Source organism: Perognathus longimembris, chromosome 6 (assembly GCF_023159225.1).
Source record: "Perognathus longimembris pacificus isolate PPM17 chromosome 6, ASM2315922v1, whole genome shotgun sequence".
NCBI lineage: Eukaryota > Metazoa > Chordata > Mammalia > Rodentia > Heteromyidae > Perognathus > Perognathus longimembris.
Window position 1 is genome coordinate 85,967,488 of NC_063166.1, and position 17,709 is coordinate 85,985,196.

At 49.6% G+C, this 17,709-nt stretch overlaps 1 protein-coding gene across 5 annotated transcripts; it reads right to left on the reverse strand.

Annotated features, from left to right (window-relative positions):
* Positions 1-1,186: 1,186 nt before the first annotated feature.
* On the reverse strand, positions 1,187-17,616 carry Ythdf1 (YTH N6-methyladenosine RNA binding protein 1). Of its 5 annotated transcripts, XM_048349712.1 has the most exons (5): positions 17,369-17,616; positions 17,019-17,043; positions 15,927-16,006; positions 6,754-8,274; positions 1,187-2,107 (listed from the first exon to the last, which is right to left on the reverse strand). In XM_048349712.1, the coding sequence occupies exons 1-5, from the start codon at positions 17,393-17,395 to the stop codon at positions 2,081-2,083; spliced, it is 1,680 nt and encodes a 559-aa protein (XP_048205669.1). In that variant the 5' UTR covers positions 17,396-17,616; the 3' UTR covers positions 1,187-2,080. The 5 variants fall into 5 exon arrangements, with proteins under 5 accessions (XP_048205669.1, XP_048205670.1, XP_048205671.1 ...); XM_048349713.1 differs by lacking the exon at positions 17,019-17,043 and having other exon boundaries at positions 17,369-17,525; XM_048349714.1 differs by lacking the exons at positions 15,927-16,006; positions 17,019-17,043 and having other exon boundaries at positions 17,369-17,524.
* Between the last annotated feature and the right edge of the window lie 93 nt (positions 17,617-17,709).

Sequence of the window (17,709 nt, forward strand, 5' to 3'; positions counted from 1 at the left end):
AGGGGCAGGAACAGTGGCAGCATACTCCAGATAAGGGCACAAAGAGCCTCCAACCGCACTCCAGGACCCACAGCCCTCTGGGCTTCCTCCACTCGATACTTGGCCCCAGGCTGGCAGAGGGGAGGCGGAGTCCTCCCAGAGTCAGAAGGAATCCCCCCCCCCCCCCCAGCAGAATCGCATTGTCCACGATAGGCCAGTCCGCAACCACCACTAACCAGAGCCCCTGGAGTGGTGGCTGTGGAGGATTCTCCTCAATGCAGACCCAAGATGGCCACCCTGCTGTCCCATGCATCACTCAGAAACTTAGCCAACAGTTTAAAATCTAGGGAACGACTCCAAGAAAATAGAAGGAAATTAACCATTCAATAGTTTATGGAAACATCTCAATGAAATCTCATTTGTACAACTAACATATACTAATAAACACCAGACCACACTGCAGTGCACGTGTACATTTCCTTACTAGCTACTGTAAAGTTCTGGCAAAGCCAATTAACTTCCTAGGAAAGGTAAGAGTTTACGGAATGCTTATGTTCTGACTCGCACATGTTCTCTCTGATAAACTTGACACGGTTTAACTGCTGTGAATACACATTACTGCCTGCGGCTGTGAGAGGGAGTATCCTGAGGCCCGCACGGGGTGTGGCGGCCAGGAGAGACTTGGCTGCTTCCGCCAAACTCGCCCACCTTTGCACCTGCAAATTCTCCAAGAGCAAGGTGCCGGTGGACAGTTCCTGGTCGAGACTGCAACTCTGAAAGTCCTGCGGTACTTTTACAAATCGACTCCCCCACCAGACTCGCAGGAGGGCTCCAGCCCTGCTCAGTTACGCGACCAGCAAGGCGGGGGAAGCACACAAGTACGCGGGCTTGCTAAACAGGTGTGTTTATTAAGGCTTGTATTCTCCTAGAGGATGGGTATCCGACGTCGCCCATGACTCCAACAGGCAGCAACAGCTTGAGGAGGTGACAAACTCTAAATACAAGTCTACGTGTCCACTCAGGGTCTTTTGGAGTAAATATTTCAAGAGTATCTGCTCTCTAAGACAGTAAGGATCCTCTACAGCAGACGCGTGCAGAATCGGTGGGGCGTGGGGCACGAGCACCACTTTCATGCGAAACTCCAGCTCCAGGTAGCGGGGAGATCCTCAACAGCTTCATTCCGCAAAACAGGACACACATTTTCTTATAGGGTTTTTGACTTTTTCTTTCTTTTAGCCACTCAACAAGAAAAAAAAATTAGACACACGGTGGGGTTTACAGTGGCAGCATCATCTGTCACACTCACTACCAGGTCCTACACTCAAAAGCATAGCACTGCTGGTGTAAGAACCTAGGACGGCTTGAGGACTCTCACGTGAGGAACAGGGAAAAATAAAACATGGCCTGCAAATAAGAACTCCTGAATGCTGACTAGATCTGAACTGGGTCAGCACACCTGACACAGGGCAGTGAGGGTGAGCGACTCGCGCCACCAGGGTAATGCTCCGAAGGACAGCCTTCCCCGAAGCACAGCACCGCCGCTGCCTTCGAGAACACCAAAGCTACCTTTCACACAGAAAAGCCAAGTGGGCAGGGCTAGCCTTTGGGAAGGCTGTCAGACAGTAAACACAGCAAACCAGCTGAATCAGGTGACCACTAACCTTCCTGTCAGTACTATGGAATTCTGCCAGCAATTCCTAAATGACAGCTTGTGGGCTCTATGGCTGCTCCAACACAGAAATGGGGTAAGAAATTTGATTGCCTGAATAGAAGAATGAGAACATATTTCTGCCAAAATAAAAAAAATCTTTGGGTGAATTAGGTAAGTCTTGGAGGATATTTATACTTCACATTAGGTCTGATAAGCTGACAAAAAAATAGTCCTTTATTAGTGAGTTCTATAACGTTATAATATGTAGAAAAGATACATACAAATGAATGTAGATGCTTCCGGCAAAAGTGAACTACAAAGAGAGTGAAGACGCAAGCACTCAACCCGCATGAGGACAACACGCTGGAGCTGATGCCGGAGACAGCACCAAGCATACAGTTGAAAAGTCTGTTTTCAAAGTCACTGTTAACCAGAAAGACCGGCTTGTTCTTACTGTTTATTTCGATTCTGCCTTTCCTGTGAAAGAAAAAAAGGGAGAGCAAGTTAAAAAGCTGAAGATATCCTGTGCAAGTGACAGGCTTGCAGAAACAAGCCCAAGGCTGCGCCACGTCCTAACCTTCCCCACTGTCCTGGCTCCGAACTGCTGACAGGCCAGGTCCACAGGCCAGGGCAGGGCATAAAGCTACACACCAGGTCTCAAGCATTCTCATCAATCCCCTTGCAGGGCCAGCAGCTCACCCTCTCCTGTCACTGTCATGCCACAGAGTAATGGAAATGCAAAATGCTCTGCATCCAGAGGAAGGACTGTCCCCGGAAAAGGCTATCTTCTTTCATTTAAACATCCCAGTCTGCTCAGCTTGCTAAAAAGCAAGACCTGAATCACAAGGCAGGAGGAGAAACTGTGCCAAAGCTGCCTGGTGCTCCAGAGTGCTGTGGCCACTCGCCGTCCCAACTGGGACAAGGCCCCAGACTTGCTCACCACTCCCATGAAGACAGGTCTTCTTCAGAGAATGCCTGACACACACGTTAGGGACTTGCATCCAACTCTTCCCACACTGCCTTCCTGGCTTCTGACACCTGGGTTTAGACACCATCTGTCTTTCCCATCTAAACACAGCTCTCGCTGTGGAAAACCCATGATGTAAGATGCAGGCAGCACACCACTTAACGACAGGCACACCTGGCATGTTCATCCTAGACGCAAACCAGGTTCAAAGCTGCAGGGCAAAACAACCAGAGATTCAAACAAAGTACATGGAAGAGCTGAGTGCCACTGGCTCACACCTGTAATCCGAGCTGAATCTTCACACCTGTAATCTCAGGAGGCTGAGATCTGAAGATCACAGTTCCAAAGCCAGCCTGGCCAGGAAAGTCTGTGAGACCCTTACCTTCAAATTAACTACCAAAATGCTGAAAGCGGAGGTGTGGCTCAAGTGGCAGAGCTCCAGCATTGAGCAAGAAAGCTAAGGGACAGTGCCCAGGCCCCAAGTTCAAATCCCCAGGATAGCACCAAAAAAGCAACAACAGCTGACAGAGGCAGCACAGCTCTTCCTTAGAAGAACACTGAATGCTTATTCTTTTATGCTTTGTGCCAGTTCTGGGGCTTGAACTTGGGCCCCGGGACTGTCACTGAGATTTTTTTGCTCAAGGTTAGTGCTATATCACTTGAGCCACAGCTCCACTTCCAGCTTTGTGCACTGGACGTAAGAGTGTATCTTACAGACTCTCCTGCCTGGGCTGGCTTTGAGCCACACATCCTTAGATCTCAGCCTCCTTCGTGGCTAGGGTGACAGGCGTGAGCCAACGACGATGGGCTGAATCCTTATTCTACTTTTCTACCAAGACTCCAAAGTCCAATACGTGGCTGTGGTTGGAGGCTGGGCTGGGTCAGGTCAGGGACCTAACACATAATGGTCACTACTTTACGCAATCAAGAACTGGCTAGTCATAACAGATGTCAGCCTAGGACTGACATAATTTCCCCTATGACTGTTGGTGCTTTCCCAATAAACCAGCTGTGTAAATCTATAGCTGGACAATGAAACTGCAAAGACGTTAACTACATTGTTCTTCCTATAGTTTAGATACAGAAAGCCTGCTTGTTCATAGTCCCAGTTGCAGATTTATCATACCCAGCTTCCTCAAGCACAGTTCTGGTGGTGCCTGAATGAGGCTCCAACTATGTAGCAGCTCCAACTATGTCACAGTAAGAAGATGGCAGTTAAGACCAAAATGAGATGTTACCTAAAAGATTAACTAGGGCTGTGGTTCAAATGGTAGAGTGCCTGTCTTGCAAGCATAAGCTCTGGAGTTCAAACCCTAATACTGCTGGGTGCAGTTGGCTCATGCCTGTAATCCTAAATGCTCCTAACTGGTTGAGATCTCAGGATCATGGTTTGACCAATGAGACTCATCTCCAATTAATCAGCAAAAAGCCAGAAGTAGAACTGTGGCTCAAAACAACAACAACAACAAAAAAAACCCTAAGGGACAGTGGCTAGGCCCTGAATTCAAGCCCCAGTACTGGCACAAAAAATAAATCCAGAAATCAAAAAATTTAAATTCCAATGTGTCCATTACACAGCAAAATAGATGCATGCAGAGGAACTGCTGGTACTCTATCATTGCCAGCTGTGTTTAAATCATTGTGCAATATGCTGAGTGTTTTCTGGCCTTGATTCTGTGAACTCCCCCAAAGCAAACAGTCCAGAAAGCAAAGTAAAAAAGCAAATGTGCTTCATTTAAGTAATAAAAGTGAAAACCTGAGGTTTACTGAAAGGAAGTTTGTCTTTAGCAGAAGTTGGGTGGCATTTTGGGAAAAATGACTCAAGCATCTGTAGTGTAGAACTGAACTCAGTGTATCCTGAACATAAGCAGCCCTTCCTCACTGGTGATCTCTCTGGAACCCACAGATACTAAAAGAATGGCTGTAAAATCAGGACCATTTGAATGTGATGAGGTCTCTCAGTGACGAACAAAAGATGAAATGTGTTCTCAGGGGTTCTAAGAGAGGCTTGGGGATCTGCTGGGTCCTGGCCAACAGCTAAAGGTGCTATGTACAACCAGCGGGAATGAGCAACAGACTCTCTCCAACTCTTCAAGAACCATACTAACCCATACTCTTCAGAAAAGCCAGAATCTAAACTCCAAAACACCTAAGATAGGGGTTGGGGATATGGCCTAGTGGTAGAGCGCTTGCCTCTCATATGTGAAGCCCTGGGTTCGAATCCTCAGCACCACATAAACAGAAAAGGCCAGAAGTGGCACTGTGGCTCAAGTGGTAGAGTGCTAGCCTTGAGCAAAAAGAAGCCAGGGACAGTGCTCAGGCCCTGAACCCAAGTCCCAGGACTGGCAAAAAACAAACAAAACAAAAAACACCTAGGAAAAACCAACAGCGCAGCCACTCAAGGAAAGAGTAGTAGCTCATACAGTGTAGCCTGGGCATGTCTCAATCTAAGGACCACCCCAAGACCACCTACATCACCCTACACAGTACTGAGTTTAGAAAGCTATTGCAATTCCACCAGAACTAAAACAAATAATTAAATAGTCAACAGTCAACCAATAACAAATCAGGGTTCTCATTTGTCACCTCCAATGCAACACTGAACTACATGGGTCAAAGGCTTGATGCTCAGGCCAGGCTGTTCTGTTGAGGCAAGGCAAAGCCCCAAAGTTCTCCAAATGATTCCAGGATCAGGAACGAGGGCAGACACCAATGGGCCCTGCAGGCTGCTCACCACTACAAAGCTTTACCAGAGACCCACACAAAAACAGCACAGTTGTCTAACATCAAGTTTTCACCCAAGTTTTAGAGGACACTACAACTTTTAAAACTCCAACCAAACTAGTGGCAGATTTTGATACCAAACCTCACTGCCAACTTTTGGGACCTAGTATACTCTATGGTAATACAATAGAAAGTGGGCACATAAATGCCTGGCGATGTTTAAGACCAGACCCAGGTTTCATTAACAATTATGTCTGTTCTGACCCTAGAATTCTGCACTTTTATTACTCTGTGCACACAGTAGAGGTCCTGTGGGAGTCTATCCTCTCGCGATGCCATAAGTCTACTACTTTGTGTAGGTACACTCTATAATGCGGCAGAACAACAAAATCAACCTGCGACACTTCTCAGAGTATGTCCCTTCATTAAGTGATGCACGGTTATTTACACCTAACACAGCCAATATAGCATTTTAGTTACTGGGGGGAAAAAAAACCCGCTTTCTTTTCCATACTACTTTGCAATCTGAGGTGGTGGTGGTAATCTGAGGGTGCTGGAAGCAGTACCACATGCCCTGACCACCTGCCTTTCTGCTCAATCACTAAAGCCACTTGGCTTTCACAAAAGTGACTCCTTCTAACAGAGGATGAGAAGACTGGGAACCCGGCCATCACAAACTGACATTTCACAAAATAAAGAAGAGAATCCAATCTCTTCTGGCTACTTCTTGAATAAAAGGAAGCTTTACAGAGTATGTAAGATCCCTGTCTCCCATTTCTAGGACCCGCTCTTGGGCACCAGTTCTGTTCTGAAGAGGAGATGCACTCACCCCAGGCAGACCCCAGGAGCTTCACTGCTTGTATTTCAGGTGGTAAGGACCAACTCCAGGTGAATGGACCTAACAAACCTATCTAGTATAAAATGTCTGGATTCCAAACCTGCTCCTTCCCAATCTTTCTCTTTCTTAGATGGAACATGTTTGAATTGGAATATTGGGTTTTTTAAAGAAAAACAGGAAAGCACCTCCAGACGTAGGGCTTGCAACTGTTGAAGGGTGCTCCCAAGAAGGACACCACCTGCCAAGTGCTGTCCACCGTCTCACTGGCCTCCCCAGTGTCAGAGGACATCATCTTCTAAATGTACCTGACTGGAGAAAAGCTAGCAAGCACTGAAAGACAAGGGTTCAGAAAACAAAATAAGAACAAAGCTAACTTCCCTCACGTTCTGGGCAACAAAATGTGTCCGGTGTTCCCAATGACCACACTGAGAAGTAGTCAGTCCAATGGCACTGCTGATCCTCCAGTGAAGGTAAGGGGAAAGCGCAGCCCTGCCCAAAGCCCACCAGCAACTTCCATCACTTGCTCTGGATGCTCAGGTTACCCAGTGAGCACAGACACAGGCAGGCAGGCCCCTACCCTAAGACACAACTCACCTTGCGCACCACCTCCTCTTCCTCCTGACGCTTCTCATAGTGAGAAAAGTCATCGAAGATGGAGGTCGTGTGCCTATAGGAAGCGATAATCTTCAGCACTTGCTTTGCCTTTTCTAAGGGCACCTCCTGTGTGTCTCGGGAGTTTGTGACAGGCTTGTTGTCATTGTTCTCCAGCCTGATGTGCCGGAGCTGACTATTGGGCACGTCCTTGACAAAAATCCACTTCACATCGAACTTCCCCTTCCACTTGTCCTGAGACCAGACCCCTGCACTGGTGCCGTAGTCCACGGGGGATTTCATCTCAGCCACCCCACAGAAATGCCCGCTCCCATTGACACTGAAGAGCAGGTAGACAGGCCCCTTGCTGGTCACGGCACGGAAGGCGCTATCCAGGCGCTTGTTGCCATGCTCTGTGCTACACCAAATGGAGTACTTGATGGAGCGGTGGATGTCATCCTCGGAGTAGCTCTTTATGATGAACACCCGTCCACTCTTGAGATTCCAGTCAAACTCTTTAGGATTATAGCTGTGGGCGGCCTTCAGTTTCTCAAGGACAGGGTGGGACTCTGCACTGGGGGCAGAGGTGGGCTGGGCATTCCCCGGAGAGCTGCTATCACTGCTCATCACCCCACTCTGACCAAAGGCTGCGTTTCTGTTGCGAGGGGCACCCCAGCGGGGCTGGGGAGGCTGTTGAGGGCTCTGATACTGTGGCTGGACCAGGGAGGGTGGGGGAGCTGGGAGCGCCTGAGCAGCCTGCTGGGGCTGTGGGGCGGCCTGGGAGGCCAGGGCCTGCTGGGAGGCTGGGGCCTTCGGCACGGGCCCCTTGCTATCCCAGGTGCCGATGTCCATGTTATGCTTGATGGGCGGAGGAGGCAGCGCGGCCCCCAGCACGGGCCCGCTCTTGGTTTTCATTTTAGGCTGTGGTTTCGCAGGCTTGCTGGCAATGGCCGCCCACGAGGTTGGCTTTGAAACCGGCAGGTTTACGTTTGTCCCACTGTTTCCGGAGAGAACACCTGTCAGTGCTACGCTGTTGGCAACTGAGCCCACTGTCTTGACTGCAGAGGTGGTAACATCCCCAATCTTCAGGCCAACCATGCCCTGCTCTAGGCTGTTCATCCCAGGGGCCTTGTTGAGAGTCTCACTGTGAAATCCCGTCTGCCCATCAACCACCGTGCCGCCCAGGGAGCTGGGTGGGTAGGTGTAACTGCTTCCATACGCTGAGCTCTGAGTTTGTTGCCCTTGAGAACCGCTTGTTCCCCATGCTGAAAATGCAGGGTTTTCTGGGAAAAAGTTAAACCTGTGTTGATAGAGATTGTTCCCCAGCCCTCCAGGCTGCCCAAACACAGCATCATGCATGAAATGATGGTCTCCGTTGCTAAGCTGTCCGTAGGTGGTGAGGTATGGGATCGGAGGGTCCCCTGCAGTGGACCATGGCGCCTCGTTGAGGGAATAAGGAAATCCAATGGATGGTGGATAGTAGCTGGACAGGTAGGGGTCACTCATCGAGGGGTAACTGTTACTCTGTAAAAACAAACAGATGACAAGTGAGACTGGTGTCCCACAGGAAGACACCAAGCTCGCCAGCCCCCTCTCGCAGAGGCCGAGTGTAAACGAGCCTGGCACAACGCAGAGCTCTTCCTTCCTCAAGGAAAGTCACGTTTGCCGATATAATAACCACATCAAAACCCAGAGAAACCAGTGATCCACAGCCCAGGCTGTCATCTCAGCACACAAAGCCGCAGGTAAGACAAGAGCTGAGCCACTACAGAACTGGGTGAATAGCCCCCTTCCTCTGCTTCAACCTCTAGGGTGGGATCAACCACGGCAGCAACAACACTAACAGTGACCACTACGGAACAGCAACTGATGAAATGAAAACAGCTTGAAGGATACCGAGACGCTTCTGATACGACCCAGGATGCGCAGGTGAGGCGCCCAGGCCTCCCTCACGTGTACCTCAGGAGGACTCCTTGTCACTCTTGAAGGACACAGCAGGAGTCCCTTCCCCACACCTTTCCTGATGGCTGCTCCACCTGAGTCTGGGAGATCTGGGCTTCACATTCCCACTGTCTTCTAGGCACAATCCTGGACTCTCAGAGTGGGCCTGGCAGAGCAAGTTTCTCAAGGGTGAGGACCCCACTCTGGCACAATGGACCCTTACCTGGGTGGCCTTCCTGGGCTTCCCTGACTGCATGACAGCAGCCGTCTGTAAGGGGCTCTAAAGTGGCTAGGCCACAGGCACCAACCACGCCCTTGTGGAGGAGGGAGTACTTAGGTGCCACCTTAAGAGGTCTCTGAGGGCGCTCGTGGCTCACGCCTGTAATCCTAGTTACTCAGGAGGCTGAGATCTGAGGATCACGGTTCAAAGCCAGCCTGGGCAGGAAAGTCCTCCAATCTCCTCCAATTAACCACCAGGAAGCTGGAAGTGACACTCTGGTTCAAAGTGATCAGAGAGGGAGCTTTGAGCAAAAGAGCTCAGGGACAGTGCCTAGGCCCTGAGTTCAGACCTCATGACAGACAAAAAATAAAAAGTCTCTGAGAAGCTTCTCAGAGTGTGGTACAGACTTTGGGTCAGCAGCTTTGAGATGCCATCTTCTTGATCAGAACAGGGCCCTGCCTCACATATCTGCCTGAGGGGAAGGTGACTTCCTGCAGAGTGCCACGCTGTGCAGGACACTGGAGGGACAAGAAGGCTCCACTATCAATGGACCATTTCAGAACCATGTTTTAAAACAGGGTAGTAACAACAGTTTACGGAAATGAAGCCTTCGAGATTCTACAAATGGGACTCTACAACACCCTATACGTTAAGAGAAACGTGAACTTATCTTCCTTTAAAAAAGGGTTTCAATGATTCTGACTCCGTTTTTTGCAATTTGCCCTCATGTTCCCCCACTGGTCAGCCTTCAAAGCAGAATACATGTAAGGCAAGGTCAGTCGGGAAGGAGTAAAGTCAGCAGGAGGTCTGAGAAGGGACTGCTCTGTCAAGGGTGCCATGGATGTGTTCGTGAATGCAGGACCCTACCACACTCTGCAGCTAAGTCACTTCAACACTCTAGGATAGGTAGAGGGACATTCCATAAAAGAAGACACAGAACTGGCCATAGAGTAGTAATTGGTCCACTAGATTCTCTGCCATGCAACAGGTGAACTTCAGCAGTTCCTCACCCTGTGATGTCTATAAACATCACTTCAGTAATTTGAGTGTAAGCAAAACTTCAGAGCCCCACACTGATCCTGGAATCCCTGATTCTTTAGGGTCTGACTCTGTATGTCAGGCTGCTGCCGATGCTACAAGCCTCTCCAGGAAGGGACCCGGCTCCCGGGCTCCATCCAGAGCACGTGCCAAGTGTTCTGTCTAAATCAAAAAGCACTTACTTCCATGTGCTCTGGAACTACACTGGGGCTGCTTAAGCTACAGCACGGTCACACGGTCAGTCATTCTCTCTCCTGCCGGTAATACCCACTTCTAAGGATCTGAGGTGAGCCAGGTTGTGACCCAGGCCCTTCCTGGCTTCAGAGCTCCACAGAGCAGTAGTGTAAGATACCAATACATAGGCTTATTTACCAAGGAAACAGCTAAATAAAGCTAAACAAACCCAAAGCTTGCTCTTGAACACTGGAGTGAGGGCACTCAAGACCCCATCCCCACCCCAGGCCTTCAATGACTGGTGACCTTTGCTGTGTGTGAGCCAGGACTAGGGCTTGCATTCGCTGGCCTCGCACTTTCGCTCAGCTTTCCTGCTGCCGGCTGGCACTCTACCACTCAAGCCACACTTCCAAGTCTAGCATTTTGTTTATTACTTCAGGATGGAGTCTTTCAGGCTTTTCTGCCCCGGCTTGTTTCAAACTGAGATTCTCCAGGTCTTAACCTCCTAAGTAGCTAGGATGACAGGCATTAGTCACTGGTACCCAGCTCCACATTTGAGACTTCTACTATAGCCCTGGGTATGACAAACACTACCTAGAGGCTAACATATCTTCCAGACAAAATTCAAACCCCTTGACAGAAGAAACTGTAAGTTTGAACTCTTAAGCCCCCTTCTTGCAAAACAATAAACAATCAGAAGACAATAAACAATTAGAAACCAATAAATGAAAAAGACACTCTAAAGAAAAAAAATAAGGAAATGTTAAATAAGTGGCCATTATCCCTAGATCATTTGGGATACAAATTACCAAACACACTGAACTCATAAACCTATTCTAGAATTAAAGGCAGTTTTTCTGTACTTATTCAACTTTACCTTAGAAGACAAAAGAGGGAGGGAGAGGAGGTGGGAGGATATCCATTCTGAATGACTAGAGCTATGTAACCAGCAGGTGAAAGTGGAACTTCCTCTACTTGTATTTCTAAGAAGAAAACAATTCTGAGAGAATTCATCAGCATGACCAAGAGACATTGGGGGAAAAGCAGAGACCCCTCCTGAGCCCAGCAGCACATCTTTGGAGTGGGCTGAGAAACAGGGATATCGCCAAACCAAATCATGAAAGAGGTAAGCATCCAGAGCAATGCTGAAAAGTGACCAAGGGACGGGGCATATGGGAGCAGCTCAGTTGAGTCACTTACCAGGGTGACTGCGCTATTTCACAAGTCCTGAGGACAAAGGAAATGGTATAGGAAAAGCTCAAACACTAACTATATGCTTACTCTGATGGCCATTTTCATGTTTTCAAAGTTGGTCCTCCTGAGTCTGCTTTTGGCTTCTTACCTAGATGGTCAATATGCAGACACAGCAGTTTGTCACAGAATTTCTGCATCTTTCTCAGCAACTTGCCAATTAAGAAGCAGGTGAAGACTCACTGAATTCTCCCAGATATAGTGCTGGAAGCAATTGTGATGGCAAATCCCTCCACGACAGTGCACTGGACCCTCTTTCCATGTAAGCCCATGTTATCCAGGTGCAGCCACAGAAGCTTATATGAGACGCAAGCCCAGATGACCACGTACACGTCTACCAACCCTTCAGGTTGTCCTGGGCCACTAAAATTGCCTGTACATCAGTAATCCAACTGCTGAGTTCCTACCAGTTCTTCCCATAAAACAGAGGCCATGCCACAGATGCCCTGACAAGGCACAGCATTACTTAACTTAGTGTACTGTTGCATGAAAAAAACTCTGACAGAAATCCTGGACAGTGAGTGGGGTGAGCACAGCTTTCAAACCAAGCTCATAGCTCTCAAGGCCTGCAACTGTAAAGAGAAAGTTCATGTCCATACAAACTCAACCGCACAAGCTAACGCCTGATGACGATGATGTCAAGGGCTGTATAATGCTACACTCAACACAAGGAGATTCTAGGCTCACTCAAAGAACACTTCAGTCTAGAAGCAGAAACAATGCCCAAACGAATCATGACCAAAACAGTGAAACAAGATCCAAGGCAGAGTGGCAGGATATCACAGCCACGTGTGAAGAAACAACAGATGGGCACCTGCTGATTGACAGTTCTTCTTTACCTGTGCAAAGTATGTTTTCCCAACATGCCAAGTGACCGCTCACGACAAAGTTCAGTCCTGACAGGCACCAATGGCGGATGCTGGTAACAGTAGCTCATTCAGGAAGTGGAGATCTGAAGATGGAAGTTCAAAGCCGGCTTAGAGAGCTCGTGAGAGACAGGCACTGGAAGCTCACACCTAAAATCCTAGTGACTCAGGAGGCTGAGATCTGAGGATAAGGTTCAAAGCTAGACTGGGCAGGAAAGTCTGAGACTCTTACCTCTGATTAACCACCAAAAAGCTAGAAGTTGGGAGCTGTGGCTCAAGTGGCAGAGTATTAGCCTTGCGCAAAGAGCGAGCTCAGGGCCAGCCCACGGGCCCTGAGTTCAAGCCTCAGACAACCCCCCCCCCCCCCCCGCTACCGCCATCCATGTGTACAGGCGCACATGCACACACACAAAAAGGCTGGACTAGAGGTATAGCTCAAGTGGTAGAACACTATCTGTGAGCAAAAAAGCAGAGTATGGCCTGCTCACGCCTGTAATCCTAACTACTTGGGAGGCTGAGATCTGGAGACTGAAGTTCAAAGCCAACCCAAAAAGGAAAGTCCATGAGACCCATATCCAATTAATCACTAAAAAGAAGGAAAAAAAAAAAAGCCAGAAGCAGAAGCTCAAGTGTTAAGAGTACTAACCTCAAGCTGAAAAAGCTCAGGGACAGTGCCCACTCTCTGAAACCAAGCCCAGGACTACACCCCCAGCCCCCCAAGAAAAAGCAGATCATGTGCATGAGACCCTGAGTTCCAGCCCCCGCAGCAGCATCCACACACAAAAAAAGAAATTCAGTCCTCAGAGGACTTGATTAAATAAGCAAGGCTTCAGAAAAGATAAATTACCACCAATGGAACTCAATGGAACACTGAACATTCCATATGATACCTAGTATACAAGCAAATATGAGAGAAGAGGCAAAAGCAGTTTAGTTTCCTTCCTTTCTGTTGACAAACGAGCACCTGAAATGCAGGTGTCGGTGCCACCTTCTCTATGCCCAGCTGCCCGCCCCTGAGGTCACAGCATACAGCCACAGTTCATCAGAAGATGAGGAAGGCCAGGGATTAGCAGCAACTGTTTCTAAGTCAGTCATGGCTCAAAGGCAGTAGGACCTCCTCTGTAAAGTAAGGCCTTCCTTGCTTCCCAGAAAACAGGAGGAACCAGGAAAACCAGGAAGCCTGAAACAACAAAGCCTTGAAAAAGAAAACAGGACAAGGACACTCAACTCAGAGCCATTCATTCTGTACCTCTCCACAACCTCATTTCCAGAAAGGTTTGTCAACACATATCTCAGATCAGAAAGGGGTTATGAAGCTGTCTCAGCAGCTACTAGGAACATCAACTCCACAACAGGGAGACTGAATCCTGTTTGTGGCAACATACCACCAAAGCCCACAAAAAGTAGCATTTACTTAACAGCACGCAGCAGGCTCAAAAAGATGTCCAAATCATTCTAAGTAAGTATCATACTTCCTGCACAGTGACCTCCAGCTGGCTACTACAAACCATATCTGGGTTCAAAACAAGGGGGTGAGGCTTGTTCACTACCTTCACTGCTGCCATCTCCATAGGCATGCTGCAAAGAAGTCAAATGACAGAACTGTGAACTCTGAACGTCAGCAGCTGAAACACATTAACAGCCGATATACACATGCAGCCATGGGTGTGCATGCACTGATGCACGTGCGCGCACACACAAGTCCATGAGGTACTGCACACGCGCACATGTCCATAAGGTTCTGTGTCCACCAACCAGATTCTAACATTGCTGTTACCAGCCACAAAATGCCCCTCCAAACCTAGACACAGTAACAACTCCCAGTGACCATAACTGGAACAGCAAAACGAAAATTCCAGGCAGAAAGATAGATATCACTGTATAAGACAACAGGGTATGCCTCTGTTGAGTGATCACAAGTTCTGCTCTTCTACCTCAGCAAGCTACAGCTTCAAGGGTCTTCAGCTGCTTTATCTATAAATACGAGCGAAGACTGAAAACTGAGGATTGTATGCTTCCCATCTCTGTGGAAAACCTTCTATCAGTCACGGAAAGAACAGACTGACTCTTAAGTAATGTGCTGATTTATCGCCCTGCTCAAAAGAGCACACTGTAACACAGTGAACACAAAGAGGCCATTTTAAAGCTACTCATTTCTTTTTCTATGGCTTCCCCAAGGTAAAACAAATATGACCATTACAGACAGCAGAAAAAAATCCCATTTTAGGAATACCAGCACTTTATGAAAATACATCCCATGTGTAGTGAAGTAACCTCCCTCTCACTGCTTTGGTTACAATTTGGTATATGATACTGCCATTAAAAAAAAAAAGAGAGAAAGAATATTCTAAAAAATACATTTGGAAGTGGCACTGTGGCTCAAGTGGTAGAGCACTAGCCTTGAGCTGAAGAGCTCAGGGACAGTGCCCAGGCCCAGAGTTCAAGCCCACAACCAACAGAAAATAAATAAGAAAAAAATACCTTTTAACTTCTTGTCATCACCTTGGTCAAAAGTCTGTGGCTGAGGAGAGCTGGGTTCTGTAATGCCCTGTCCTGCCCAGAAGAGCAGACTCTCAAGGGCAACCAGGCCTCTAGGGCGGATCAAGGATTCCTCCAGATCCCTCCCCCATGATTTCCCAGGCTCCTAAGCTGCTAACAGGAAGAAGGATGAGAGTACTAAGGTCTAAAATGGTTTGAAAAGGGCAGGTAAGCAAAAACAAGACAGGCAGGCATTCTTTCCGTCTAGCACGGGGATAAGGCAGTCTCTCTTCATTCTAAGGTAATTATGTACAATACTTTTTAAAGCAGCACATATTATGATTAAGCCTAAGTTCCCAATTGCTCATGGTTCTAAACCAGGGTAATCCTGTCCCCGGAGACACTGCAGTATCACCACTCAGGTGGGATGGCTGAGGCTGGGGTAAGTGCTCATGAAATCTAGTGAGTGAAGGGAAGGAGGGCTGGCCGCTGGCGGCTCGCGTCTGTCATCCCAGCTACCCTGGAGGCTGAGCTCTGAGGGTCTCAGCTCAAAGCCAGCCCAGGCAGGAAAGTCTGCGAGACTCTTAAAGCCGGAAATGGAGCTGTGGCTCAAAGTGGTAAGAGTGCTAGCCTTGAGCAGCTCAGGGACAGCCCCCAGGCCCTAAGCCCCATGACTGACAAAACCACTCAAAAAAAAAAGTGAAGGAGGATGATAAACACCCTACAGAGGACAGAATAGCCAAAACAATGTCCAAAATGCCCCAGGGCCAAGGCTGGGAAATCCTGAACTACCAGAAGATTCGACTCATCACACCACCCAGTGCTTAGCTGATCTGGTCCCACAATCCTACCCCTCCAGAGCCAAAAGCAACAGGTCAGAAAACTTTAGGACTACGCACACCTTCACTCTGTAAAAGCAACTTCCTCACTGGCCCACAAAGAATGGGAATCCCCAAGACCTGGCTTGCACCCTAGTGCCAAAGGGTGTTTACGTCCTCGGGGAGAAAGCCTTCTGCAACACACTCAGGCCTAGGCCAAATAGGAAGAAGGGCTCCAAGCAAGTTCTCAAGGCAATTCTATCATTTCTAATGCTTTGTGGCCTGTTCCTTGCTTAGGGTTTTAAAAAAAACACCAAGAATATGATAGCAAAGGTGTGTTACAATTAAAGTTAATTTTAAAATTTAAATATGCTAACAAAACAAACTCACCGGATTGGACTGTCCAGAAAGGTAGGGCTCAAAGTCATTGTCATGTACTGTATCCTTCTGATGCAAAGAACCATTTTGTACTAGAACAAGAAGTTGCAAAATATTATCAAGTTTTAAAAGATTAGTTTCAAGCATGGAAATTAGTCAGTAAGGTCCATTTTCATCCATTTCTAACATAAATAATGACTTTTAAAAATGGGCATAATCCATTAAAAGCTGATGCTTACATACCTAGTTTCAATGGTAATGCAGAACTTTTAATAGTTTACGTTACATTCTTAATGAAGACATAATCACAACTTGGTAGGAGGCTGACAAAAGTAGGGGGAAGAATAGGGTTCTATGATTTGTTTTGTGCTGGGGATAGAACCCAGGGCATCCTCCCACATGCCAGGCTACAGGTCTACTAGAGCCCTACCTCCAGCTCAGGAAACAGGGTCTCAGATTAGGCAAACAGGATGAAGGGGTGAAGAAGTGAGAAAAGGGGATGTTCGGCCGGGAAGGGGTGGTAACCCAAGTTTACTAGTATCCGCTCTCCACTTACTTTTGGCCGTTAGAAAGCTTGGCCAGGAAATGAAGGGAAAAGAACGGTAAATAAGGTGCTGGGCCTTTCCCAATCTTAGAACACGATAGATAAATCGTATCTGGTTGCGCTACAGTAACACACACGCCGGTTAAGTCTTCCAAAGAAACAAGAAGTGTCCTAAGTTTTCACAAGAGCGCTGTGAGTTTATCCCAAACCAGAACAACAAAGGAAATGACAACAGACTGCTGTGAGCGCTGAAGCAAGGCCTGGCCTACCGCCTGCCTCGTCCTCAGTGGGCAGTAGAGGGCAGGTCGCTCGGCCCCCCGCCTCCGGGGCCTGTCTCTAGGGCAAGGCTTCATTCCGTCCCGTCTCCATCCTCCCCAGAACCAGCGACCGGGCCGGGGGTGGAACCGTAGGAGGGAACTATCTGCAAAGTCTTGACCGGTCACGCACAAGTCCATCCCCTAGCAGCCGGAGAAGGAAACTCCGTTTCCGGTTCCAGGCCAGGCCGGCGGACTTTCTCCGGCCCGACCCGGCGGGCGCGGCCATCGCGGAGCTCGGCTCACCTTTCTTATCTTGTCCTTTTGTTCTCTGCGTCGCCGCAGGCCGGGACGTGCGGGCGGACGCACCCCAGCCCGGGAAAGGAAAGACAAAGTTACTCTCCCGAGAACGCTCCCGGCGGCGCGGCGCGGCGCGGGCGACCCCGGCCCGGCCTCCGCGCCTCCGGCCCCGCGACCCCGGCCCGGCCCGGCCTCGAGCTCCACGGCGCGGCCCCCGCCCCGCGCCCCCGGCCCGCGCCCCGCGAGCCGGGCCTGGATTCCGACCCCGGCCCGGCGCCCGGCCTCACGCCCCCGGCCGCGGCCCCCGCGCCCCGCCCGCCCCGGCCCCGGCCCCGGCCCCGGCCCCGGCCCGCTACCTGAGGGTCCACGCTGGTGGCCGACATGCTTCATCCACAGCGCGGCGCGGGGCCGGCGCCCGGGGCTCGAGCTTCCCGCGAGGCCGGGCCTGACTCGCCGCGCGCGCGCAGCCTCGGGCCCCGCCGCCAACTCCGCGGGCGCGGCCGGGCGCGGCGGCGGCTGCTAGCGCGAGGGCTGGGCGGGCGGCGCGCGGCGGGCGGGGGCGGCGGACGCGCCGAGAGGCAGCCGACTCCTATGGCGGCGGCGGGGACGGCGGCGGCGGCAGCGGCGGCGGCGGCGGCGGCGGCGGGGACGAGGCTGCACGACGTCAGCGCGCGGGGCAGGCCGGGAGCGCCGACGG